Source organism: Mauremys reevesii, linkage group 5, assembly GCF_016161935.1.
Source record: "Mauremys reevesii isolate NIE-2019 linkage group 5, ASM1616193v1, whole genome shotgun sequence".
NCBI classification, from domain to species: domain Eukaryota; kingdom Metazoa; phylum Chordata; order Testudines; family Geoemydidae; genus Mauremys; species Mauremys reevesii.
This window is the reverse complement of record NC_052627.1, coordinates 66,062,934-66,089,641: the sequence shown is the minus strand read 5'-3', so window position 1 is coordinate 66,089,641 and position 26,708 is coordinate 66,062,934. Positions and strand designations below refer to the sequence as shown.

The 26,708-nt window shown below is 39.3% G+C and overlaps 1 protein-coding gene across 18 annotated transcripts in view; it reads left to right on the top strand.

Moving 5' to 3' along the window:
- The window catches only part of MARCHF1 (membrane associated ring-CH-type finger 1), a 471,750-nt gene that overhangs the window by 205,684 nt on the left and 239,358 nt on the right, over nt 1–26,708 (top strand). For 9 of the 18 annotated variants that reach the window (XM_039539330.1, XM_039539327.1, XM_039539333.1 and 6 more), the window contains one exon: nt 1,287–1,370. In XM_039539330.1, coding sequence (XP_039395264.1) covers nt 1,287–1,370 — 84 coding nt within the window. Of the gene's footprint in view, nt 1–650; nt 922–1,160; nt 1,371–19,935; nt 20,063–20,135; nt 20,283–20,317; nt 20,993–26,708 lie in introns of those variants that run through there. The other 9 variants (XM_039539341.1, XM_039539338.1, XM_039539342.1 and 6 more) reach the window with 6 other exon arrangements.

Sequence of the window (26,708 nt, the reverse complement as noted above, 5' to 3'; positions counted from 1 at the left end):
TAAACATATGTGGTACAGCCTGTTCACATATTACCTAATGTGTAAGTTGCCCGTAAAATACTTTGGTACTTGCTTGGTCTATATTTTTCTCTGTTGCACCCATAACTGTTATCGAAGCACTGCTTAGAATATGTTTTGCTGTGTTCTAGGCTAGTTGTTTCTTATACCTTAAGAAGTTTAAAAAAATGTTTTTAGAAATAGATATATCAAAGTACTCTGAAGAGGGAGAAATTTCTAAAACAGCTTTGCTTTTCATACCCTTTTGTGTAATATGACACTTGAGGACTGCTTCTATTGTTCTGTAGTTTAAGGTGGGGAGAAGAAACAGTTTCCTTGGTTTTGTTTCTGGAACCTGAGAGGAGCAGCAGCTATTGGGTGTAAAAAATTCATGCAAATTATCTTTCAGAATGCATGTGTAAGTGTAAAACTGCCATGTGTGCTCTGTTCTGTGCCTGTGACTTATCCTGCTGAGCTTGCTTCTGGTGCTGTCTCAGAGAAAGAAAGGTATGGGAAAGGGTTAAATTCTTACTACCAACCACTGAAAGGCACATTTGCAATTGCTCCCAGTCTTGTCTTCCTTTTTACACCTCATTCGCTCTCTGCTGCTCTTCATTTCAAGGCACATCCTTGACCTAAGCAGATTATTGTGGACGCATGAAGGACACAGCAAGATATCCGTGCTTTTCAAGGAGGAGATTTGGCTCCAGAATAGGACACTAAGCCTTTCGACTTATGCTTATTTACCTAGTCAGCTCGATACAGTGTCTCTGGGTGCTTAGTGGACTCCTGTGGAATCAGCCAGGAAACAAAAGCAGAAGTGGCAGCCGCTGCAAATGTGGGAGTCTGTGCCATTAAAGGGAAGCAGTTGCTAATAAGGGCCTGTGAGACCTAGGTTTCCTTGGTTTCCATGACAGTTATTAGGTAGCATAGAAATTGAATTGTCTCCCACAATGCTCTAGGGGGGAGAAAGGGGTGCTCCATTGACAAGGCAGAGTAGTAATTACTTGCAGTAACTCGTCTGTCTGAGAATGCAAAACTCTCTGGATTATTAGGTTGTGCAGTTTTTTTTCTTTCCCAAATGTGGTTTGCTTTACTTTTTTGATGGAAGACTCTGGCTTGTGCTACAGTGTCTCAAATAATATTTTCCCCTTTTTATTTAGAAACTGAGCTTGGCAAAGCCAGGATATGAACAATTATACAGGTGGGCTACTCTGGGGGAGTGAAGATATAAAGCATCCAATCAGGTATTGGCAACCTGCAGAACTGTCAAAATGCCCCTCCAACAGATTTCTGTAGTCCCAGCGCGGGAGACTGCCAGCAATGGGAGAAGTTCAATGGGCAGAAACAAAGAGAAGAGCAAGGAAGTCGAGGTAAGAGGAAGGTTTTGATTTGATACAATAGGAAAAGCCAATCCACAGTAGCTAGCATTTCTGTCTGCTCAACAGGATGTACTGTGCTGTAGCTTTGGACCAGCACGAACATGATCACAGCATGCTTTAGCAGACTGAAATTGAATTCCTATAAAACTAATAATAATAGACTAAAATGCATCTCTGAATTATGGGGGTGGGGGTTTATAAATATTTAGAGTTATTGCTGAAAGAGGAGGTTGCAAATTGCAGTGTCAGTGGCATGTTTTTTGTTACGTTTTATTTAAATATTTCAATGCTTAACTCTTTTATGAGCTTTATAGCCCACCAGCATTGAAAGACAATGGATATTATTCCGTATACACGTGCAGATTTTCAAATGTCAAGGCAGTTTGAACATTATAGTTTCTTGTTCCTAGTTTTTTTTTGGGGGGGGGGGGACAAGGAATAGCTTAGAAAGATTCCTCTTTAAGGGAAAACATATTTATTGTGTTAATGCTAAAGTCTGTTTCACTAATATGCATGTACTCCTTGTATTAAACATAGGCACAAGTTCTATAGCCTACAAATTAGTCTACATTTTCATTTAAAATGCATCAGTTTGTTTTGTTTTTCATCCATTGTCCCCTGCCTTTCATGAAAAAGATGATTAAAAAGCAACAAATATTATTCCACCAGTATTAATAATCAGGTTTTGCCTATTTAAGAGAACAGTCTTGGATCAAAATATAATGAAAAAGATGCACATAAAATGTAAAAATCTACACAATTGTTTCTAAGTTTTGAAAAGTGTTTTGTTGGTGAGTGGCAGAGATTCTAGTTTAAAATATCTATCAGTAGTAGGTGACACCATACAAAACAAAGCAAGGCTGAGACGATATCAGAAATAAATACTGTAGCAGCTAAAGCTGCCCAGCCCCCTTAAACACTTTTTGCTTGGTATATATTCCCAATTAATCATTAAACATTTTTTTTCTGTTCTGGATGTTAATCTTTCTATCTGGAAAACAAGTGTGGCTGTGGAGAAAACATATGAGAATATTTTAATGATGAACTGGGAGAAAAGTAATAAAGTTCACTGAATTTCCAAAGAGAAGTGGTGTTTACAACCCCCCTCCCCCCGTTTTTAATCATTTGTATGACTTTGTTTTCAAGAAATAATTTTAGAGACTAACAGATGCTGATGTTTCTAGGATTGTTGTGCAATGGTGGAAAATACTGGTTGATTTGTTGACTGATTTTAGACTAAGAAACTTTCGGTCTGGTAATTGGCTTTAAGACAAACGTAGCAGTCATTGTTTTCTAATTTTAAATTTTAGCGAAGAATATCCTTGACAATGTCCTTCCCTAGAAGTGGGGAAAAAAAGTATCTTTTTCCAAATGCACTGTGCTAATCAGAGTTTATCAAACTTGATAATGCCTAGAGTTTTGTGCACTTGGAACAAACTTTAATTTTTTCCATAATAGTGATAAAGAGTGAAGTGGAAAGTGTTCAAATTAAGATTGCATATATGGAAATCTAAAATGTAAAATGATACCTAGAATAAAGTAGCTTTTCTAATTTTTTATTTAAATTATTTTTGACAGAGTAACGCATTTGTTTAACATCCACACAGAGTTCATTAGAATCAGTAGAATTGTCTTGTGCTCCACCGTGGGTGATTTTTGTCCTGTGAAGGGCTGAACCAAATCATTTTGGAAAGAATCAGATACCTCTGAGTACAAACATTTGCAGGTTTTTCATACAGATGTATAATTGGGAAGAGTAAACTAGTTTGCAGAATTTATTAGATTCATGAACGTTTAATTAGTTTTTACTTTTTTAAAAAAAATTGTGCCTGTTGCAGAGTATTGGTTAAAATGCATATTCAGAACTGTCCTCTGCTGGACAGCATGTCTGATCTGCTCAACTATATGGTCCTCCCTCTGTCCGTAGCCACAATTTACGCAGGATAAAAGACCTAATACTACTAACAGCTAATGGAGATTCTCCTTTAGATCAAGTGGTAGGGATGTTTTTCCAGAGCTGAAGGCCTTTGAACAGGGCAATTGAAACTGTTCAGCTAAAACCCTAAGCATATCTTAAATGTATGCTTGGTTTGGATTCTTCTGTGTTTGTGGGTATCTGAGGTTCATCAGCATTGTGCTGAAGTGGGCTAATGTTTGGGTTCACAGAAACAGTCCTTTGTCCTTCTAGCTGTTCTCTCTCTCTCTCTCTCTCCTCTGTTCTCTCCCACTCTCACCTAGAAACCTTCCTGCATCCCATCCCATCCCATTCCACATCTTATTTTTGTCTCCAGTAGCAGCCTTCCCCTTCTGCTAGGCACATGAGGTATATTGATACCCTCTATCCTTCCCCTGGGTCTTTAGGGGCCTCTGAGTAGTTGCTTCCCCTCCTTTTCCACCAGCAGGTTGTTTTTTATTTATTTTTTATTTGATAGGAAAGAGTCTTTGAAAGCCACTGTCCTCTAGCCATTAGAAAGATCTTCTTGGGTGGTAGAACCAGAAAGCTAGTTTAGTAAAACAGGGAAATTCACCTTCTTATTTCCTGAGTAGGGTCTGAAAGATGCTCCATAATCCCTGGCTACTATGTGGGCGTAGAAGGTGTATGTCCTCTAACAAGTGGTGGGTAGGGAACTCTCTTGGGTTCCCCAATTGCTGCAATAGAGATTATGGAGGAACCTTTCCATCCCTGTCTATTCATGTGGCTGGCTGCAGTGAGAGAATGAGTGTTACTAGCTCACAGTGTGCAGTAGCGTGAAGGGCAGGTGTATACTGGTTGAGCTAACAGAAGGACCTCAGAACTATGCGAAGTTCAAGACCCACCACTGCTGGCACCGCTACATGTTTCTAATCTCTCCTGGGAGCACTTCCCCTGAACGTTTTACTTCAGTAAAGGATTTTCCACTTTTAAGACCAGGTGGTTGACTGATACGGAAACATTATCCATAATATCAGTAAGTGCAGGTTACTTAGAGCCCTCAACCACATGAATATTCTAGCAGTATTGGGAGCACCAACACAGTATAACATATGAGGGTATGTTTGCAAAGTGGCCTGCCTCTTGAGAGCGTGATGTGCAATTTCTTTGTAGGAGTAAAAGTGTGGGTGCTATTCAAATATGCTCAACTCTTTTTTTAGCCACATAACACATTTTCTGGTCAGCTTATCTCACTGTGTATTGTTGAAGTCATGGTTAACAGTAGGGTTCTACATAAAATTTAATAATAAAGAGCCAGGTCCATTCTTTGTGCACATTGCGCAGTTCAGGAGAAAAGTGGAGGAAAAACGTGGTTTGGGGTCAGTTTTGCACTACCGTCCAAATCATGAGGCCACGGGGCACTGGTATTGTTCCAAGAAGCAATTTATAGTAGCCTGAAGGCTTTAGGGCAGCTTTTCATTAAAAAATGCAGGACAGGCTCTGGCCCAAAAAGTTTAGTTGAGCAAGTTTTACGTGTCCTTCTTCTCAATCTCTTCCTCCACGAACACTGTCTAAAAAAAGAGTACTAGCAAATAATGAAGAATGAATTGGTGGTTGTAGGCAGTCATTCTAAAACTTGTAAGTGATTTTTTTTTTATATTTCATGGTTACATTGATTTTTCTCAATGTACATTTTTTCTGAAAAGCTACAGTGCAAATAAATATTTTGCCTTATGCCTGTGTGTGAGAATAAGCCAAATTCTTTCTGGATGTAATTCCGTTGACTTCAGGGAAATTGCAAGACAGATGAATTTGCTACTATATGTTTTAGGCCCTGAGAAACCTATAGTTACGTTAGAATTCTGGTTTATAGACATAATGTAAAATTTCTGTGCACTCATTTCTAAAAAAACCCCAAAACTCTAGGTAAACCAAAACTCCTAACTTGTATGTGCAGCATCCCACATGCAAATGGGAAAACACGGAAGCCTACATTTTCAAAGGAGTCCACTTATGTTTTAGGCCGCAGTGTGTGTGTGTGTCCAAACTGAACTGTTAAAATCAATTGAAGCTGTGACTCCTCAACAGTCCTAAAAATCAGGGCCCCACTGTCTGAAATTGAGCACCATAAACTTGTCAAAACTTTTGAAAATCTAGGCATCAATGAGTTGAGATCGGCAGAATAGACCTCATAATGATAGTACTATGTGCAGCTGTGCCTGGGAGCTGTTGGATTTCCTTTCCTGTGATGACAGGCAAAAGAAGTGCTATGGATGTGTCTTCAAAAACTCAGGGTAGATGAGCAAGAGATGCTTACATTCCCTTATGATAAATTCTTTTGACTAACCAAGGTCCTACACTTATGGGTACCTAAAGGAGTCTCCATCTATGGCTGACTTTGCATAGGCATGATTTGCCCCCAGGCAGGAAAAATGAGCTTGAAAATGTAATTTGTATGTGTTAGAGTAATTTAGCCAAAGCAACTAAATGAAGCTTATCTGACGCAATATATAACCCCAATCTAGAGCTTACAGAGAAGAATAAGCTACTGCTGCCACTGTGGGAAACAAACTATCACCCTTTTTGTTTGAGTGAATGTATGAATTGTAATTATAGAGGATAATGATAAGTAGCATGAATGACTAGAGAAAATGGTAACCACAACCAAACCAAATTCTTTCCCTGGCATGGATGCTTACAACCGCGTTAGCAACATACAATGTTGATTTGCCTTCCCATGGGACCCCCTGAGGGAAGGAGCTCTTGGGTCTGTGTCAATACCACATCATTAGAGTTTCCATGGTTATTTTCCTTTCTTTGCAAAGGAGAAATACCATTGGTAACTTTCTGGTAAATAGTTAACTTTATATTTAAGATTACTACAAATTAGCATACTTTACAGGAATATTACCCAGGCAGAGCTACAGGACAAAAACTAGTCCCCCGTGTGACGGGTTGGATCACAGGAACCCCCTTGGGAGCTGCCAACCGATGTGCCAAGACTACTTCTATCCCTGTTTTCCCTGCCAGCTCAGGACTTCAGCACCCTGTCTTGCTGAGCCAGACACTCTTGTCTACCTCAACAAAGACCAGAGTCTGAATTACCTGCCCCAAAGCTGCAGGTTTACCTGAAAACAGCTCACAGAAGTGTGCTTGTCTTTAGCACCCAGATGCCCAACTCCCAATGGGGTCTAAACTCAAATAAATCCGTTTTACCCTGTATAAAGCTTCATGCAGGGTAAACTCATAAATTGTTCACCCTCTATAACACTGATAGAGAGATATGCACAGCTGTTTGCTCCCCCAGGTATTAATACATTCTCTGAGTTAACTAATAAGTAAAAAGTGATTTTATTAAATACAGAAAGTAGGATTTAAGTGGTTCCAAGTAGTAACAGACAGGAAAAAGTAAGTTACCAAGCAAAATAAAATAAAATGCGCAAATCTATGTCTAATCAAACTAGATACAGATAGGATCCTCACCAGTTCCAGAATGCTCCCTTTTACAGCCTAATCTCTTTTTAGCCTGGGTCCAGCAATCACTCACACCCCCTGTAGTTACTGTCCTTTGTTCCAGTTTCCTTTAAGTATCCTGGGTGGGGGGGAGGGGGTGGAGAGGCTCCTTCTTTAGCCAGCTGAAGACCACATGGAAGGGTCTCCCAGGGATTTAAATAGACTCTCTCTTGTGGGTGGAGACCCCCCTCCTCACCCTGTGTAGAATCCAGTCACAAAATGGAGATTTGGAATCACATGGGCAAGTCACCTGCCCATGCATGACTCAGGACTTGCAAGGAGCAGCCATTACCCACATGCTACCTTGAATGTCCTCAGGTAGACTTCTTATGTGGATTGGAGTCTTCCAAGCTCTTTTGTCTATTAAATGCTTCCTAATTGAGCACATTCCTTTCCCAAGGAGTGACAAAATGTTTTAACTAAGGCTACTTAGAAATCAAGCAATTATACAGCCAATGTTCATAACTTTGAGCACATAAATGGTGCCTACATACAACTAGGATAAACATAACCTTTACATAGATATGTTATATGGCATATGCAGCAAAACCCTATTCCAGTTATATCATACATACATTTATGAGCACCCCCACCTCATAAAGCCTTATGGAGTACACTGTCACACCCCGGACAAAGCTTTGCACAGAATTCCTGTAGAGAGGTTAGTGGTGGGGAGAAGACGAAACTTCCCTTCCTCCCCACCAATTTGACAACAGGGTATGGAACACCAGTATAGCTGCTTTGCATCTGTGATTACAACCCATGGACTGTAGGAACATGTGCATCAATCTGTATAAGTGCAATCTCTCTTCCATGGTTTATCATGGAATATACTAGCACATTATTCTGTGGTGCACAAAGGATGCTAAGTCTCTATTTGTGTCCCATCAATGCGTCTCTCCCATATCATATAATCTCATATACATCAGAATGGTGACAGATCTGCAGCTTTTTAGCCCTGGCATGTTAGTAGAGGCAGAATTTGGCCAACAGGGAGCCTGAGACAGTTTGATATTTGAATTTGAACATGTTATGTTTTTTATTAAGTCTATATCTGATGAGGTTCAACAAGGACAAGTGCAGAGTCCTGCACTTAGGACGGAAGCATCCCTTGTACTCCTACAGACTAGGAACTGAGTGACTAGGCAGCAGTTCTGCAGAAAAGGACCTACGGTTTACAGTGGATGAGAAGCTGGATATGAGTCAATAGCGTGCCCTTGTTGCCAAGAAGGCTAATGGTATTTTGGGCTGTATAAGTAGGAGCATTGCCAGCAGATGGAGGGACGTGATCATTCCGCTCTATTAGGCATTGGTGAGGCCTCATCTGGAATACCATGTCTAGTTTTGGGCCCCACACTATAGGAAGGATGTGGAAAAATTGAAAAGAGTCCAGCGAAGGGCAACAAAAATGATTAGGGGACTTGAGCACATGACTTGTGAGGAGAGGCTGAGGGAACTAGGATTAGTCTACAGAAGACAAGAATGAGGGAGGATTTGATAGCTGCTTTCAACTACCTGAAAGGGGGTTCCAAAAAGGATGGATCTAAACTGTTCTCAGTGGTACCAGGTGACAGAACAAGGAGAAATGGTCTCAAGTTGTAGTGGGCGTGGTTTAGGTTAGATATTAGGAAAAATGTTTTCATTAGGAGGGTGGTGAAGAACTGGAATGGGTTACCTAGGGAGGTGGTGGAATCTCCTTCTTTAGACGTTTTTAAGGTCAGGCTTGACAAAGCCCTGGCTGGGATAATTTAGTTGGGGATTGGTCCTGCTTTGAGCAGGGGGTGGATTAGATGACCCCCTGAGGTCCCTTCCAACCCTGATATTCTATGATCTGTATTTTAAAAGAAAATTGCATTCTAATAAGTCTGTTACTGAAATGTTTTGCATCAGTTTTGTGTAGAGAGCATATACTATTTTTCTAAACAGATCTCTTCTGTTCAAGTGAGAAATCAAGCTGACATCTAATGGTGATTGCAAATGCCAACCTAGAGTAACTGCTAACATTTACCTTAAAGCTCACAAATAGCTTAGAAGTTATTGACATGCTTTGTGAAGAGGATGCTAGTAGCTGAATGTTCTTGCTGAACATAAATTGGATTCCCTTTACATAAGCTACAATTACTCAAATAAAAAGGAAGATTCCTTTAAAAATATACAATGATAATGTAAGTAGCATATATTTAGCTGCATACTAAAGAAAATGATGTGGTCATGTGCATCTGTACAGTATTCTCACTGTTAATTACATAAGTAAAACCATGTATCTCTTCATCTTAAAAATGACATTTAAATATAATTTATTCTAATTTTGCAACTGAGAATATATACCTATATCTGTGATTTTTACCTTTGGTTTCAAGTACCAAATAGTTCTGTATGTAGTTCCCAATTAACTGTAACAGCTATTTTAATGATTACTTAAGGGGAAAAATCAAAGCAGCTGCTGATATGCCTAAGTTAGGTTATTGAAAATTGTGGATACAATTAATCAGGTACTAATAAAAATGAGGTAATATCAGAGTACCATGGTTGTCCGCTCTGCTGGATGGAATCAGGCCTGCTAAATTGTTGATGATTGTCACCTTCTAGCATGTGGGCAAGGATACAAAAGCCCTAATAGTACTGACAATTAATGAAATTATTCTTCAGCTTAGATGGCAGATACTTGTGTTGTTGAAGTTCTTAAATTCTGTTCCCAATGTTGGCATCTGTGTAATTTAACAGGCAGCCTTGTTGCCGTCCCTCATTTATTGCCTGCTAACTCATACAAATTAGTTACCAGAAGTATTGGGCCGGGGGTTATTATCTTTGTAGATCAGCTAGTTGAGGGTTACAAAATCACAAACACTCGAAGATGATTATTTTTATTTGAGAGGATAGAGCAAAAGTACTCAAACGTGCTAGCTAGTGTTGCAGAAAATGGCATTGGCAACTCTAGGCAACATGATTTCTTTTTAGTCTGTGGTGAGCAAATGCTCCAGCCTGGTATAGAACATACTGTACTGCTGGAGGTGCCATCTTATGGATAAATCATAAAACCAAATCTCTGACGTCTATTGTTGTCTCAAGAGTTGGGGAGTTAGCCCAATTTTCTTGGAAACGTTCCAATTTCAACAATTATATTGTTACATTGAATTTCATCTGTAAATGCAATTATAAGCTATTCTTCATTTCCTGACCAAATTTTTATGTAGTTTTATGTAGCTAAGTTAGTCATTTCTTGTAATTAAAGTAAGTATAGTATGTAAATTAGTTTGTGAAGTACTTAGGATTCTTCTAGATTTAAGGTGCTTTGTAAAGGTAAATCCTTATTTAACTCTTCTGATTCTTGTCCTGCAGTCTTGGTATTAGTATTGTGTTGGTCAGTTATGGTGGACCTGGATGTCAGCAAATTTTATGAAACTGAAAAAAGAAAACTTAGTTCTTCTGTTCTAACCATTTTTGACTCCTTGTTGCTGCTTGATATTCCTTTGAATGGCAAATAGTTCTTCAGTTAGCAGTAAGGAAATAGGAGATTGCTTGCTGTGCTTTTATTAGCTTCCTGTAGAACTATAACAATTCCTCACTGGCTGCTTTGCCTGATAAGACTACATAAATGCCAGTGGCTACCGAGTATGACAGTCAGGCTCCTTATGAAAAGGAGGTGATAGTAGCACATTTCACCAATTTGAGTTACCATGCATTGGGGGTTTGCCAAATAGGAAAAAATTGTGTTTCTCACTGATAAACAATTTGAAGCTTTAGATCCCATATCTCACTAGCCTCCTTCTTTCTCTACATTCATAGTCTGTGCTTAAAATCTGATGAGGCATATTTCTTGCTACTTCTGAAGTTTGCCTGCAAGCCTTGTGGAGAAAGTCTGTAGTTATAATTCCTGATAGCTCTGGAACTCCCAGTAGCACTCATTTGAAGTGGGTTTGTTCAGTCTAAGTTTAAAAATGTATGAAGAACGTCTTACTTTGGATTTACTTTCATTTAGATTTCACTTTAACATTTGTCTGAGATTTTAAATAGTTTTAAGAATAATTGGCATTTTCCTGCTTAGTTTGAGATTAGTTTGCTGGAATAACAGTATAAATTGGTCACTGGTAAGAACAACAATAAAAGGAAAAGTTTGCTTGTCCACATATGCACAACAAATATTTGCTTTACTGATAAATGGTGGAAGCTTTTCCCTCTCATTAGCTAATAAATATGTTTTTGTTTATATTGGATCATGGTCTTTCATTAACTTGCACTTCAGAGAGGTGCCTGATTATGGCCTGAAAGTCTAGGCAAGGGCATAGTTGAGGTCTACCCCAAACACTGTTCTAGTGCATAAATCTGGCTCTTCAATGGAGCTGTTTTGATTGGGTTCCATTCTGGAAATTGGAAGGCTGGTGATGTGCTCTCCAGGCTACCCACAATTCTTCTCCATTATAAACAGCTTTGTTATGGAAACAATAACTCCAGCTTTGGGAACAAACTGGGAAGTTTGTGCTTTGTACCTTTGATACAGAAAATGGTGACGTGTTTTTCATGACTTCAGCAAGATTACTACTTTTAAGGCTTTTCTATTTTTTAATTGTATACATTGAAACTTCCACGTCGGCACTAAAAAAAAATAATTATAATGTAATAAAGGAAGTAGGGCTGTCAAGCACTTTAAAAAAAATGTGATTAATCGCACTGTTAAACAATCAGAGAATACCATTTAAATATTTTTGGATGTTTTCAACATTTTTCAAATATATTTGTAAGTTTCACTTTCACTATAGAGATTGCACTACAGTACTTGCAGAGGTGAATTGAAAAAAAACTATTTTTTGTTTATCATTTTTATAGTGCAAATATTTGTAATAAAAAATAATTGAGCACTGTGCACTTTGTATTCTGTGTTGTAATAGTAAAATATAGAAAAAAATCCAAAAATATTTAATACATTTCAATTGGTATTCTACTGTTTAACAGTGCGATTAAAACTGTGATTAATTGTGATTCATTTTTTTAATCGTGATTAATATTTTTGAGTTAATTGCATGAGTTAACTGTGATTAATTGACCGTCCTAAAAAGAAACATTGTAAGAATTACAAAAAAATATACGTAACAAAAAAATTTGAAAGGTAAACTATTAATTTATTGTATTTTATTACTCACCTTATTGTATATAAATGGAAGGAAAAGTCACATACTTTTGTTTTGTTGTCTTGGGTTTTACCCTCTCCACTGTAGAAATCAGGTCTGATTCTTTTCTGCCTTGCACCCTGTGTTATTTACACCTATACAAGTGTGTGTAAAACTCATCATTTGATTTGATAGGATTTAACACCACCTTGCCCAGATGTTGATGATGACACAAGGTGTAAGGCAGTGTTGAATCGGGCTCTAAGCCTTTTGCCTAAGGGAACAGACTCTTCCAGTTTAGTGTTTCTTACAGTTAATTTACAATTCCTCCTTGGATGGAGTTCATCTGGGATACTTATTCTTAGAGCAGAAGACATCTCTGGAGTAAACTTTCACTTTTGTATAGTACATTTTAGAACTGCAATATCTATTAGTAATAATCGGATGTGTGAGAAAAATCCACTGAGCCTGGCACTGAAAAATTTGTGTCTATATCTAATGCATTATCTTTTTCAGATGCAATGGTTTAAACACAAAAGTTTGGTATATTCACCTTTTTCTCAGTGGAAGCTACCATATGACTTGCAGCTTCCTATCACTTAGAGGTAGTTATGGGTTTTTTTCCTGCTCTTTTATGAGGCTGCATTTATTGTAAGCCTGCCAAATGCTACACACAAACATTTACTACTGTATGAATAATTTCAGCACGTTGGACAGCAATCAAGGTTTATCAGTCAGCCGCTGCTTCCCCTATAGTCTATTCTCTATCTGTAAAATTTGAAAAATGATATTTGAAAAATATCTGTTGGCACATTTCATACTTGCTATTTAACATTTCAAATATTTTTGCTATTTTTATGAAAAGCTAAATATTTTGTGCTTTCATCTCATATATATTGTAGTTTCTTTGTTTCCCATGGAAGACAGTGTAAGGAGCTAGAGAGGCAGTGGGGGATGAGGTGGGGAGGAAAAGGAAAGAAAGTGAGTGAGAGAGAAACTGCCATTTTTCAGTGATAATAGTAATGTTTTGCCTGAAACTACTGCATGAAAACGTGACTTCATGCCAGAACAGAATTTTGTCTCTTTTGCTATGAATACAGTGTGCCCTAGAGGAAATGGTGACATATCACCTTGGACCAAATTAGTGAATTCTCTCAAACTGGCAGAATTTTTCATTTTTACATTAACAAAGTGGAAAATTGATAGTTTTGCCCAGTATTCTCTGATATTTTTCCTTTTAAAAATAATCTCTTTTCCCACTGTAATAGTGGGAATGTTCTTTGAACTGATTGGGCCATTTGTTCTGATGAGAGGGCCAAATTTGTGCTAAATTTGTGTACATATTCATTTTTCACACAAACGTGCTTGTGCTCACAATAATAAGCAGTTGTGGGCTTCAGTTTCTATTTTCTTACAGAAAAGTAGTATTTGTGTGTACAATACAGTGGTCACACTTAAAAAAAATCTGTTTTGAAAGACAGTACTGGGTTCCAATGTTACTTCTCATTTAAAGAATAGGGAATCTCTCTTAAACCATTAGAAATTTTTAAAATGGAAGAAACTTTTGAGGGAGCTCACTGTACCTGGGCATTCAAAATCTGTTGTAACAGAGTAAGTGCCCACATTTGAAAACGTGGCCTAAAATGTTTAGACTTCAATATTTATTGTAGATGCTCATAGAACAGTAATGCAAACTGGTGAAGTCATTAGAATAGTAGCAAGTAAATGCCTACCCTACCTCTGGTGTTCTTGACCAGAGCTGGGATAATGGCAGGATAATGGACACCTCCTTGAAGCTTTGAAGGGGTGAGGAGTCCTTCCTCCTCTTTTTTTGGTGTTAGGTGCTAGTTGGGTTAGAGGATGGGATGAACACTTGACCATCACACCCATTTTGAGTAATGGTTGGCCATTTGCAAGAGCAAGGGAGTTGATTTTTTTTCGACTACCCAGAGGCATTTTTTTAATCCTTCTCCTGGATGGGTCTAGTCATTGTTTGGTGCCTCTTGATCTGTCCTGCTCACTGTGATTGGTTGATAGTTGCCTGTCAATTATGTTTGTTTTGTCAATTTGTTTAGTGTGCTTTGTGCTCAGTTAATTGCTGTTTGAGATCAGGCAGGATTCCCACCACCATCCCAAAGTGAATTTCACATTGTGCTTTGGTTGGTTTTTGCCCTCCAATCAGCTACCAAGGGGACTGGCTTGTTGTTATGCTTTAATTGTTGTTGCTTTTGCATTGTCCAGTAGAGACTGTCATGTTAACAAAGCCAATTTTGGAGTTTGTAAACCTGTGCAAAGATTGCAAAGTATTTGGCCTGGGCAGACTGGTAGTCTAGAATCCATTTTATCCCAAGATACTGAATTCCTCCACACCTTTTCATTCTTATCATTCACACGATGAAAGAATTCTGGGGGATTTTAGCAGTTGGGGCCGTGTCTCTACATTTTGAATGCAGGAACCAGAGTTTGCCTCTCCTTACATATTTAAGTTCTGTCCTATTAGCTAGTTTGAGAACTGAATTGGGCTAATGTTTGACAACTATGTTAGGAAGGTACCATTTAAACTCCTCTTTGGTTTATTTAATTAAAAGTAGGGCTGTCAATTAATCGCAGTTAACTCATACAATTAATTTTTAAAAATCGCAATTAATAAAATTAATCATGATTAATCACACTGTTAAACAATAGAATACCAATTGAAATGTATTAAATATTTTTGGATGTTTTTCTACATTTTAAAATATATCTATTTCAATTACAACACAGAATACACTTTATATTATTTTTTATTACAAATGTTTGTACTGTAAAAATGATAAACAAAAGAAATAGTATTTTTCAATTCACCTCATACAAGTACTGTCCATAGTGCAATCTCTTTATCATGAAAGTGCAACTTACAAATGTAGTTTTTTTGTTACATAACTGAATTAAAAAGCAAAACAATGTTAAACTTTAGAGCCTACAAGTCCACTCAGTCCTACTTCTTGTTCAGCCAATCACTAAGAGAAACAAGTTTGTTTACATTTATGGGAGATAATGTTGCCCACTTCTTAATTACAATGTCATCTGAAAGTGGGAACAGGCATTCGCATAGCAGTATTTTAACTGGCCTGGCAAGATATTTATGTGCCAGATGCACTAAAGATTCATATGCCTCTTCGTGCTTCGGCCATCATTCCAGAGGACATGCTTCCATACTGATGACGCTTGTTAAAAAATAATGCATTAATTAAATTTGTGATTGAACTCCTTGGGGGAGAATTGTACGTCCCCTGCCCTGTTTTACCTGCATTCTGCCGGACAGGATTAGAATTCGAAACTGCCTTGACAAGTTTGAGAATTGGTCTGAATTCAACAAGATGAAATTTAATGAAGACAAATGCAAAGAACTACACGTAGGAAGGAAAAATCTTAAAATGGGGAATAAACCGGCAAGGTATTAATACTGTTGGGAAAAAATCTATAGTGGTTAACAGTTTGAATGACTCAAAAATCTGATGCATTTGCAAAAAAAGGCTAATATCCTGGGGTATATTAAGAAAAGTTTTGTATGTGAGACATGGGAGGTAATTGTCCCACTCTACTCTGCACTGGTGAGGCCTCAGCTGGAGTACTGTATCCAATTTTGGGTGCCATCCTTCAGGAAAAACTGCAGAGAGTCCAGAGGAGAGCAACAAAAATGATAAAAGGTTTAGAAAACCTGACTTTTAAAAAAAACACACAAAAAAAAAAAAAAAAAAAAAAACACCTGGGCATGTTTTGTCTTGAGAAATGAAGACTGAGGGGGGACCTGATAAGTCATCTGATTTATTAAGGGCTGTTATAATGAGAACTCTGATCAGTTATTCTCCATGTCTACTGAAGGTGGGACAAGAAGTAGAGGGCTTAATTTGCAGCATAGGAGATTTAGGTTAGACATTAGGAAAAACTTTCAACTATTAGAATAGTTAAGCTCTGGAATAGGCTTCCGAGGGAGGCTCTGGAATCCATCATTGGAGGTTTTTAAAAACAGGTGGGGCAAACACCTTTCAGGGATGGTCTAGGTTTACATGGTCCTGCCTCAGCACCAGGGGCTGATCTTGTTGACTTGTTGAGGTCCCTTCCAGCCCTACATTTCTATGATTCTGTGATTTGCAAGGCTTTTGACCACAGCCTGGACTGGGAAAATAAGTGGATAGAAAGTGGCCCAGGGAGGCAATTCCAAAGCACCCAGGGTGTTGGATATCACTGCTTCTTATAGGGCCCCAGATTGGAGTCCAGTGGAGAAAGAGGGCCTGGGCAGCCCTACCAACCATCCTCTTGGGAAGGAGACAAAAATGGCTTGTCCCTGCCCCTCACCTTAGAGATAAGGAGAACAGAGACATTGTAAGCCATTGTACCTCAAGGTAAGGGTGTGCAACCCACAGCGGCCTGGAGGCGGCCTGAAGAATCGTCTTTTGTGGAGATGTTGGACTGTATACATATTGTTGGACTTTGTTACTCCAGAAGGGGGCAGATTCGATTGGTGACCTGGCTGGCAAGCCAAGTCACTACATACCAAAAGGGAGACTTCCACAGTAAGTAAGTAATTGCTAGCAATGGATGCTGGAGATGAAGGAGAATTGGGACCCAGTGACCTGTCCAGCAGGTGGCACCACCAATAAAGTCAGCCTTGTTGGAGAGCAGAAGTAAGAAAATTATATATCAAAACAAGAATAGACAGGTCAATGGACCATGGTGGAGTCATTTAGAGCCACTGACTGTTAGGAACTGAATGTAGTTGGTCTGGTCTAAGGGTTGGAGCAGTGACTGTCAGGTCTAGTGATCAGGGCAGCATTGAAGGCTAGAGGCAGAGTCAGGAGTTGAGCCACAGGTGAGAGCTGGAGCCAAGAGTCAGAGCCAAAATTGGAACTGATGTTTAGGATCAAGGTGTAGAGCATGAACCACAGTTAAGGCAAGGCTCAGACACAGAGCCAAGAGCAAGGCAGGAACTGGATGGGAGCAGAGCAGGAACAAGGTTGGATGTAATCACAGCAGAATGGGCTCTGATGCAGCAGCAACAGGGAGTCCACACAGTTGCTTGAACCACCCATCTGAATCACTTACTGGCTCAAAAATAGTGGGTGTGAGACAAACCAGCAACTCCAAACCAAGAGGACTTCCTGTGGGGCCCGACCTTGCAGGAGTAGTGAGGTGCTGCTTCATCTGTCTCCCTTCCTGGCGGCCAGAGAGTGTCAGAGACCAGCATCTTCCAGAGCCCTGGGTTCTGGACCTGCACCCTCAGATCCTTACATTGACATATGGATTTAAGGGATGTCCAAGTTGCCTCTTTGATTACAGCTATGTCTGTATTGGACAAAGGAACTACATTTGACACTCCAACCAAGGCATATCCGTGACATCAGTGTAATTTAGAGGTTTCATTGCTTAGTATGTCATGTGAAGAGAGATTCTGCCTCTCGCATAGCCCCAACCAACGGGTAATGCATAATCTGCACTCCCCCTGCCCCAGCAGTACTTCCAGGAAGCATTATGGCTTAGATACACCTCTCAGAGACCCAATTCCCCTTGTGCTGGGGGTAGTAATTTGCAGCTGGACCATACTATATCCATTGTGCAAGCTCAGCTGTGTTGGCCAGCGCATTGTGTGTCCGTGTAGAACAAGAATGGAGTCAAAGCTCCACCCATTCCCCACTGCTCCTCATTCACCTGCTCCAGGGATTGAGGCGTTTTCAAAACTTTTTTTTCCTGGTTACTTCAGTTTACTGAATCAGTGGTGCAGAGAGTGGATTTTGTAAGACTGATTGCCATATACAGGATCAGAGTAGCAGAGTTGCAAGAAAAAAACACCATGCAGAGTAGTATTGCATAATAATGTGTTCTGAAAAATAATTCTACTAAATGCTTCAGTTTCTCCAAGTATAGCTAATCAGATGTATAATATTTAAACTACAATTTGTAATATTTCTACAAAGGCAATCATGTATCTTAATATTGTAGGAGGGATTTTTTTTTGATAAAATATACTGAAAATTGGTGATATAATCTTAGGTAATCTTCTGGGAGAACAAAAGGCATTGTGCAGGCATTACAGGCAGCTTAAATCCTGCAGTTAAACACTTCCTAGTCTCAGAGCTGAGTTGACCTAGAAGCAAAGTTCTAGATTTACAGTGACAGAGGTGAATTACTGACCTCTAGCGCTTTTACTCATTTTAAAAAAAAACAACAAAAAAAACCAGACTGCCTTACAGTGAAAGACTGTTGGACTATACAGCATCACTTTTGAGGATTACAACTGCAGTGATGCCATATTTCACATTTTATATAGATTTGATATATTTGTTGCTTTTCTTAAAGCTTCAGCTCCTGGAGTCAGTTGATCACATAAGAATCACAGATTTCATTTAAATAAGTAGCTTTCCTGTCCTAGCGCTTGTGGAGGAAAAAATTAGACAACATGAACTCTAATAGCTCAAAAACCAGCAAATAAAAAGAATCCAAAATGGCTTAATTTTTTTTAAATACAATCTCATGAATTTTGGAATATGACTCATGATTTTTGAACACTTTGGGTTCAACACTGCAGTTAAGGAAGAATTTGGCACTTTGGAAAAAATAGGAAAAGAAAAATATGACAATCAATTTTTTACTTTAAAAAAAAAACAGACAGGTAAATATTTGTGGCATAAACTAGAGAACCGATTTGTTGAAGTTCTGGAGGATGCAGAAATCTCCCACTGATTAATTGAGGTTTTCCAAGGATAACAGGCAGCACACTCACTGTGCCCCATTTACTAAGGCCTCGATCCTGCAGTGGTATCTCCACAAGTGACCCACAGCATGGAGCGCACCCACAGATGTGTTGCAGAAATTTGTGAACAGTGACATTTGGTCACTGTGGCCAGCTGTGAACTCTCAGTGAAGCTGAAGAGGGTTAGCCTCAAGGATTCAGACCAGTAGCATTAAAAGATTGGGCCAAGAATCCAAAAGTGAGGTGCGAAGCACCCTCAATTCCCACTGAATTCACCAGGAATTTAGGGGACCAAGTAAGTTGTTAATGTAAATGTTGGTTTATCTTTCATTTGGTAAGGCCCCTCATTAGTCCACCCTCCTTCCAGTTGAGGGCCGCTCAATTTGGATTCCCCTTTGAGGTTATCAGTGCTACTGTTTAACAATCAGGTTTTTAAAAGCAGTTTTGTGCCCATGTAAATGGTATATGTGTGTGTGTGTGTACCCTGATATATACATGCACACATCAGATGCTGTGTGGGCATAAATATGTTCATTTGAAATCTGGCTCCAAGATTTTGAGACTGTAAGCACTTTGAGCAGGGGCTGCCATTTACTATTTTTTTTGTACAACACCTAATATAATGGGACCCTGACTAGTTGGTCTTTCGTCGGCTATACAATTATGATGTCTGCTGGGGGAAAAGTCATTGATGAGACTTAAGATGGCTGAGGAATTCGTGCTTTACAGGTTTTTCCACATATGTGGCAGGTGGTTGCTTGGAGAAAGCACAAGTGCTGGCTGGGATGCTGTACCCTTTCTTTCTTCCTCCTGCCATTTCTCAGCCTCTTGAGCAAGGCGAGTGTCTTCAAAATGGATTGAGTCTTGGTCTATGATGCAACACCATTGCAGTCTATTGCCAGCCAGCTCTTTCCAATTCATAGGGTCAATGCCTCCCTTCTTAAGGTTGACTTTCAGGTGGTCCTTGTAGTGTTCCCTCTGTCACTTATGGGGTCTCTTACCATGACTAAGTTGAGAAAAGAGGACTTGCTATGGAAGATGAGTATCAGCCATCTGCACCCAATGACCAGCCCAGCAAAGTTGATGTTTCATAATCTTTGCCTCAACACTGGTGGAGTTAGCTGCAGAGAGAACACTGGCATTGGTGTGACAGTCTTCCTATCTGATACAGACAATCTTCCTATGGCAGCGCTGTTAGTACCACTCCAGATGCTTAAAGTGGTTTTGGTATATCACACGTCTCGCACCCATAAAGAAGAGTGGGGATGACTACTGCATAGTTGACTTGGATCTTAGTTTCCATCTGCAGATCTCTATCGATGAAGACACAATGGAGCAACATTCTGAAGGATATGCTGTCACAACAGATCCTATGTTCAATCTCTGTATCAAGATTGGCTGTCTGGAAGGGATGGATACCAAGGTAAGGGAAATGCTCAATGTTTTTTCAGGGGTTCACCACCAATGACAGTTTGTGGGAGAATGGGGGCAACTTGTGCTGGGACAGGCTGATGGTGCACCTTAGTCTTCCCAATGTTGAGAGAAAGTCCCAGGCTATGATAGGCACCTGAGAAGAGATCTAGGGTGGATTACAAGTCAGCCTCAGTGTGTGCAACGATAGCACAGGTGTCAGCATACTGAAGGTCAGTAATAACAGTCCTGGTGACTTTTCTTTTAGAATGAAGATGTTGCAGGTTGAAGAGCTGGTCGTCTGTGCAATACTCAATCCCAGTTCCAGAAGAAAGGCAGTCATGAATAAGAATCAAGATTATGGCAAGATAGGAAAAAAGGGTTGCAGCAATAACATAGCCCAGCTTAACACCAGTACGAATGGTGAATGGTTCAATCTCCAACCCATTATGGAGGATGGTGGCGGTCATGAAGTAACCTGAGAGCATGAATGGACAACTGACCTTAGATAGCACCTTCCATAATGTTTCATGATTGATGGAATCAAAGGCCTTGTTAGGTCAATAAATGCCATAAACAATGGCTGGTTGAACTGTGAATCTGAAGTTTCAGCTGTCACCATTGAGTCCATTCCTCAGCATCCAGTAATAGAACCTCTTGCTGACCCCCCCATCTTCTGAGGAAGTTTGGTGAGCCATCACTCAGATTAGAAACAACAAGGCGCCAGGCCCAGATGACATCCCCATGGAGGTCTTCAAAACTGGTGGAATAGCACTCGTGCAAATACATCATCAACTTCTTGTTAGAATTTGGGTTAATTAGGAAATTCTACCTGACCTAAAGAATGTCACAATATTGGCAATTTTTAAGAAAGGGGACAAGTCAATGTGTGGGAGTTACTGAGGTGTTGCCCTCCTCTCCATTGCCAGGAAGATCCTTGTTTGTATCCTTTTAAACAGTCTCCTCCCTCTTGCTGAAGATGTCCTTCCAGAATCCCAATGTGGTTTCAGACCATCTTGCGGCACCAACGTGATTTTTATTGCATGACAGATCCAAGAGAAATGTAGTTGGTCTTTAACCAGTACAGCAATATAAATGTTAAATAATAAGCATCTAGAAGTGCTGCTGCTCCTTAAATATCCAAAGGAGTAGCCCACATTGCCTTAACCTCTATTAAGTCATGGGATGGAGGCAAAAGACTGTGAGTTAAAATCAAATTAGGCATTTCGAGCGCAAAGCTACTATTGGGCCGAGAGGTAAACACGTTAAGTGCCATTTTGTGTACAGTGCATTAGGACAACTTTACCAGTGGGCCACTTAGTGCACTATTAAGAACACAAAGGGCACATAGATTAAGCACAGGCCCTCTCTTTTGCACCTCAAAATCAGATATATAGAAACTTAAAATTCAATCACATCTATAAATTACAAACAGATGCAAAATTGTGAGTACAAAAACATAAGTCTGATTAAAGTCAGGCTGAAATTCCAAAATCTTTATTGAGCCCTTTAGTTAAGCAGTTAATGCCGCCAAGCATGAAAATTATTATATAAAGCTGTGCAGAAACTGGAATTCCCATTCCATGGAAAATGTTGCATTTCTGAAATTTTTTACTTTCTGAATTAGAATGAAAGTTCAGAAATGCAACTTTTTCCATGGAATGGAAAATTTTGAAAAATTCCATTTCAGGAGAACTGGGGAGCCAGGCAGAAAATAATGCTCTTCGGAGCCATTCCTCCTTGACATCAGTGAACGTTCTGGCAATGCTTGGAGTCATAGTATTACTGTCAGTCTGGGTAATTTTCCTTGTATGATCATTGGAGGGTGGAAGTAGGTGTGACTTCAACATGCATGGTGAGCACGAAGAGGAGTGAATGCAACTAAACCCTGGTGTCTGGGTGCTACTCAGCCAGCATGTTGGACATGCAAGTTTCAGAATTAATATTAGCTTCTATAAGTGCCAAAGGAATGATGTCTATAGCGTTGTTTTGACTGGCACTTTAAGGGGACCATTTTTTTGGAGAATGGTTTCTTTCCATTATCTATTGTCATGAAAAGTCTGAGCATGTGAAGCTAATCTCTGAAACTGGATTCAGTTGTTCAGATTTTCATCTTTGAATGTGTAGCTTGTAAGCATGGACTCAAACTCTGAAAACAATTAAAAATAGAACAATGTCAAATAAATAAAGCTGATAAAATTCTATGGAACAGGAAAGAATGAAGCTCATCAAGTATTTAAAAGGTTCATCTAAGTACATGGAATAGATAAATGGGAAAATTGTTTGTTTATAAGCATTTCTAAATGTTACCTCATTAGATTTCACTCATTCTGATTATGTATTTTTAATGATTGCATAGAATCTGTACCCTACTTCCCATTAGTCCTTTTAGAAGTGGAACTTCAAAATACTGACTAAACTCTAGATATAGGTTGCAGATTTCGAATCGAGTGATTCAGGAAAAATAAGTAATGTATATTTATTTCACATTACTAGTATCATAATACCTGCTATTGTATCACAATATGGTAATTGTAAATATGTCCATCATATTAATTAGCTGCTGGCCTTAAGTTTTGGATGATGTGGTAATTTAATTTATGTCTTTCACTGTACCACTTACAGTGAAAAATCTTTAGAGGATGTAAAGTATAGAGGGACAAATAAGGTTAAAGAACAAGGTTGGGGTTGAGATCTGGGTTCTATTCTCAAGTTTGCCATGGAATTTCAGTGTAGCCTTGGGCAAGTGTCTTAACATCCCTGCCTCAGTTTTATCATCTATAGAATGGGAACAGGAACCTCTTTCTATCCCAGAGGACCTTTAAAAACTAAATTCACCGGTGTTTATGAAATGTACTGATGTTCTTAGATGAAAGGGCAAAGTTTTATTAGTACGTATAAAATATTATTGCTGTTATACTAAGGTCAGAATGTGTCTTCATATATGTGAATAGCTAAAAGAGAAATTACTATTTTTTAAAGAAGCCAGAAAATACACACACAGGTTAACAATGTCTATTGTTAAGGCTACTAACATGTTCCATTAATAAAGATCTTGTTTTTAGTTGCTAATAACATTGCCAACTTTGTTTGGTCTGAAATTTTCCATGCTAGGTGTCTGCCGCTGGCTGATCTTTTTTCGGGAATGGGGGGCGAGGGGGTGGGAGAGGAGTCAGCTAAAATGGCTTAGCTGTTTCTCAAATTAAGGCTAAGCAGAAATATGTTTTGTCCACGTATAAAAAACAAAATAAAACAAAAACTTACAACAGTTTTTTTGAGAAGCTCTATGCTTTTGAGTAGGGACTTGAAATTTGGCAGCAGGTTGCCTTTATGTCTGGGACTTTTGCCATCCGCATAAAAATATACCCAAATTTGGGCACCTTCGAAGCCTCTGGAAAAATAGCAATTTACACATGCTCATTAGAGACTTGTTAGTTTGGCAGCTAAATTCTCTTAACTATCCTGTCTGCACTGGGCATGCTCTCAACTCGTATGTGTTGACTGGACTGCATGTAAACCATTCCCCTGGAGTAACCGAGATGCTCTAACTGAGAGGAGCAGGGACTGAGCAGGCTTTTCCATGCAAGTGTTGCTCCTGTTGCTATGGCACTAAACTCTGGAACTGAGAGCAGGGAGACTGTCTTCCTTGTGCTCTCACTTCCCCATCTGCTGGTGCTCAGGTAAAATGGATTAGATGGAGGAAGCAAATTTACCTGAATGCAGAAGGGTGAGGAATGGGATGGAATGAAGTGCAGGGTGACAGGGACAGAAGCTTGAGGGGAGGGGAAGTAGGAATCTGGAGTTGATGGGAGTTAGGAACTGGAGCTGGGAGAGAAGGCAGAAGATGAGGGACTAGGAAGAGAGGAGGGAAAATGGCAGAAGCTGTGGATGGGGAAGTGTGAGGGGGTGGAAGGGGCAGAGCTGTTAGGGGGAAGGGCAGAGGTAGGTGGGTGGGGAGACATGGGCCGGGGCAGATGTGGAGGGAGGAACAGGAGTTGAGCAGAATGGTGGACAGTCAGAATCTTGGAAAGGGGATAGTGGTGGGATTGTTTCATTTTAAAAAAATCTTAGAAAATTACACACAAAAATACTTGAGGGACATTAAGGTTGCTAGAGTCCAGCATTCAAATGCTTGAATAGGGATTATCTGTGCAACCTTAATTTGGTCCCTTTCCGAGTGTGCCTTATGATAGTCTTAATTACATGATCACATGCAATTTTTTCCACAGGACCCCTGACTCATTCAGTGCAAAGGATGGACTGGCCTCTGGGGTGATTCAGATTAGTGTAGTGAAGGAGGCTGTTTTCCATAGGACTCCATCTCATCAGTTGCAGGGGTTGGAAGGTGTGTAGTGAATGAATCTGGGAACAACAGGACAAGGAAAAGATGGTCTCCTGGTTAAGGCAGTTGAATGCTGCCCTGGAAAATTGGATTCTATCCAAGCCTCTGCCACAGAGTTCCTGTGTGACTCTGGGCAAGTCACTTAAGCAAAAATTTTCACAGATGACCATGATATGTTCCTCCTTTTCTGGGCACCCTGTTTGTGACACCTGGGGTCTGATTTGCAGAAGTGTTGAGCCCTCCCAATGCACCTGAGATCAATGGGAGCTCAGGTCAGATAAAATGCTAAGTATTCAGAAAAATGAGGCCCTAGGTGTCTCAAAGTGGGCACCAAAAATTAGTTGATACTTTTGACAATTTTGGCGTTAATCTAAGCCTCAGTTTCCCATGTGTAAAAAGGGGGTAACACCACTTTGCCTCAAAAGGATGTTGCGAAGTTAAATTAGTTGTTTGTAAAGAACTCAGATACGAATATCATAGAAAAGTTAATGCGGAAATTAATAATTCTGTATGCACTGCAGTGCTTGGATGGTATGCAGTAAATAATGCATTAGGCCATACATTGATTGAGGATAGAAAGGTATATTGAGTAGATACCCATTCAATGAGCGCTGTCCGTCTTGTGCACTGTATGAGGCTGAGATCCTATGGAAAAATGGTTATTATGTAATTAGACTATCTCATAATGCATATGCACAAAGGAGCCAACTTAAGGTTGCATGGGCAACATTAATTCTGGCATTTCATGACTTTTGGGTGCTACACTTTGCAACTATAATGATGATGTGTGTGTGTGTGTGTGTGTGTGTGTAGCTGAGTTGACAAAGACTGTGAATCTTTTTCATTCTAGCCTTTTCTGAGTTTGTGAATGTATCATATATAAGTTAAGCATGGCTGTTCAGAATTCCATTGTAATATTAGTTGGATAACACAGCAGCTGAACAGCAGGAGTCAAACGCTCTGAAAGATTTGTTAGGATCCATTTCCATATATAAGAAGCTTTCCTAAAAATTCATATAGAAGAAAATCTGGTGGACTGCTACATCCCTTGGGCAAAATTTGGCTTTGTTCATAACTTTTTACTCTCCCAAAACAAAATGCTCATTCTTCAGCAGATTTGAATTGTCTTTTCACATGTTGATATTTTTAAAGTGTTTTTTTTACCTTAAGAACAACAAAAAATCATAGATCTATTGTGTAGTTCTAAAGTCAATTGATAACAAAAGCAAGCTATAGCCAAACAAATGACTGAGCTGTTGAACTAGGATTTCAAAAACTGCTCTATTCAAATCTGATATACTGGTGGAAGCCCGCTTAAATGTGGTTTTCTTTGTTTCTTTGTTTGTTTGTTGTTGTTTCATTTTTTAAAAGGCTAATTAATATTGCATCTTTCTATGAGGTACTAGTCTGGGGGAAGCAGCTGTGTTGATAAGTGACCACTCCATGTATTTGCCATTTTTGGTGCATATTTTGGCCTTAGTTTGTTGATTTTACAGATGTTGTTGGACTGAGTGGGCTGGGGGATGGGAGTTGCATGCCGATTGTAGACTGTTTTGAATCATTTAAACAAAGTATTGCTTCCACCATTTTCAATGATGGGAGTATTCAGGAGTATAATCTTTACCAGATATGGTTTAAACCACATGAAACAAAATGCATTTAATTATGGATTGTAAACCTTCAGTAACTTGTAATGTTTTATGTGGTTCTCAGGGGAAAAAATACCAAAACACATCCTAACAGTTAATCTGTTGTTAAGTGTGGAGTTATTTGTCTAATGTTAATCATATGGACACTTCTAGAACATATGATCTGGTACCAAACAAGCTCTGGACTGCTTGAACTGGCTTCAGCTGTCCTAGAGATGTATACTGCTGTCTCATCCTCAGTGCTAAAAATAAGTATTAACTGGGCTTTAACTTATTCCTGCAGCCAAACTCTCATTCTGTATCTTTTGTAATGTGATTTCTGCAGCTTGAGCTGATGCTTCTCCAGTATCATGAATAATCACTAAGTCTGAAGCCTAAGGGCATTTATTTGGTTGAGGGAAAACAAGAATTATCTGATGGGACCAGTCTTAATGGACTTGGAATTCTGTGCTTTCTGTGAACTAAAAGATAAACACAGGATCCGTTGCTGTGCAATGTTTTTCTTCCTAGATTATCAGGCATGTTGCTGATGTATGTATGTATGTTTGTTTGTTTGTTTACTTTAGCATTAAAACAGAGACACTGTGCTGCCTCAAAACTAGGAATGGGCATAATGGACACTGAAGGTATAAACTGAAGGGAAAAATTAATCAGGCTCAGCTCCATCA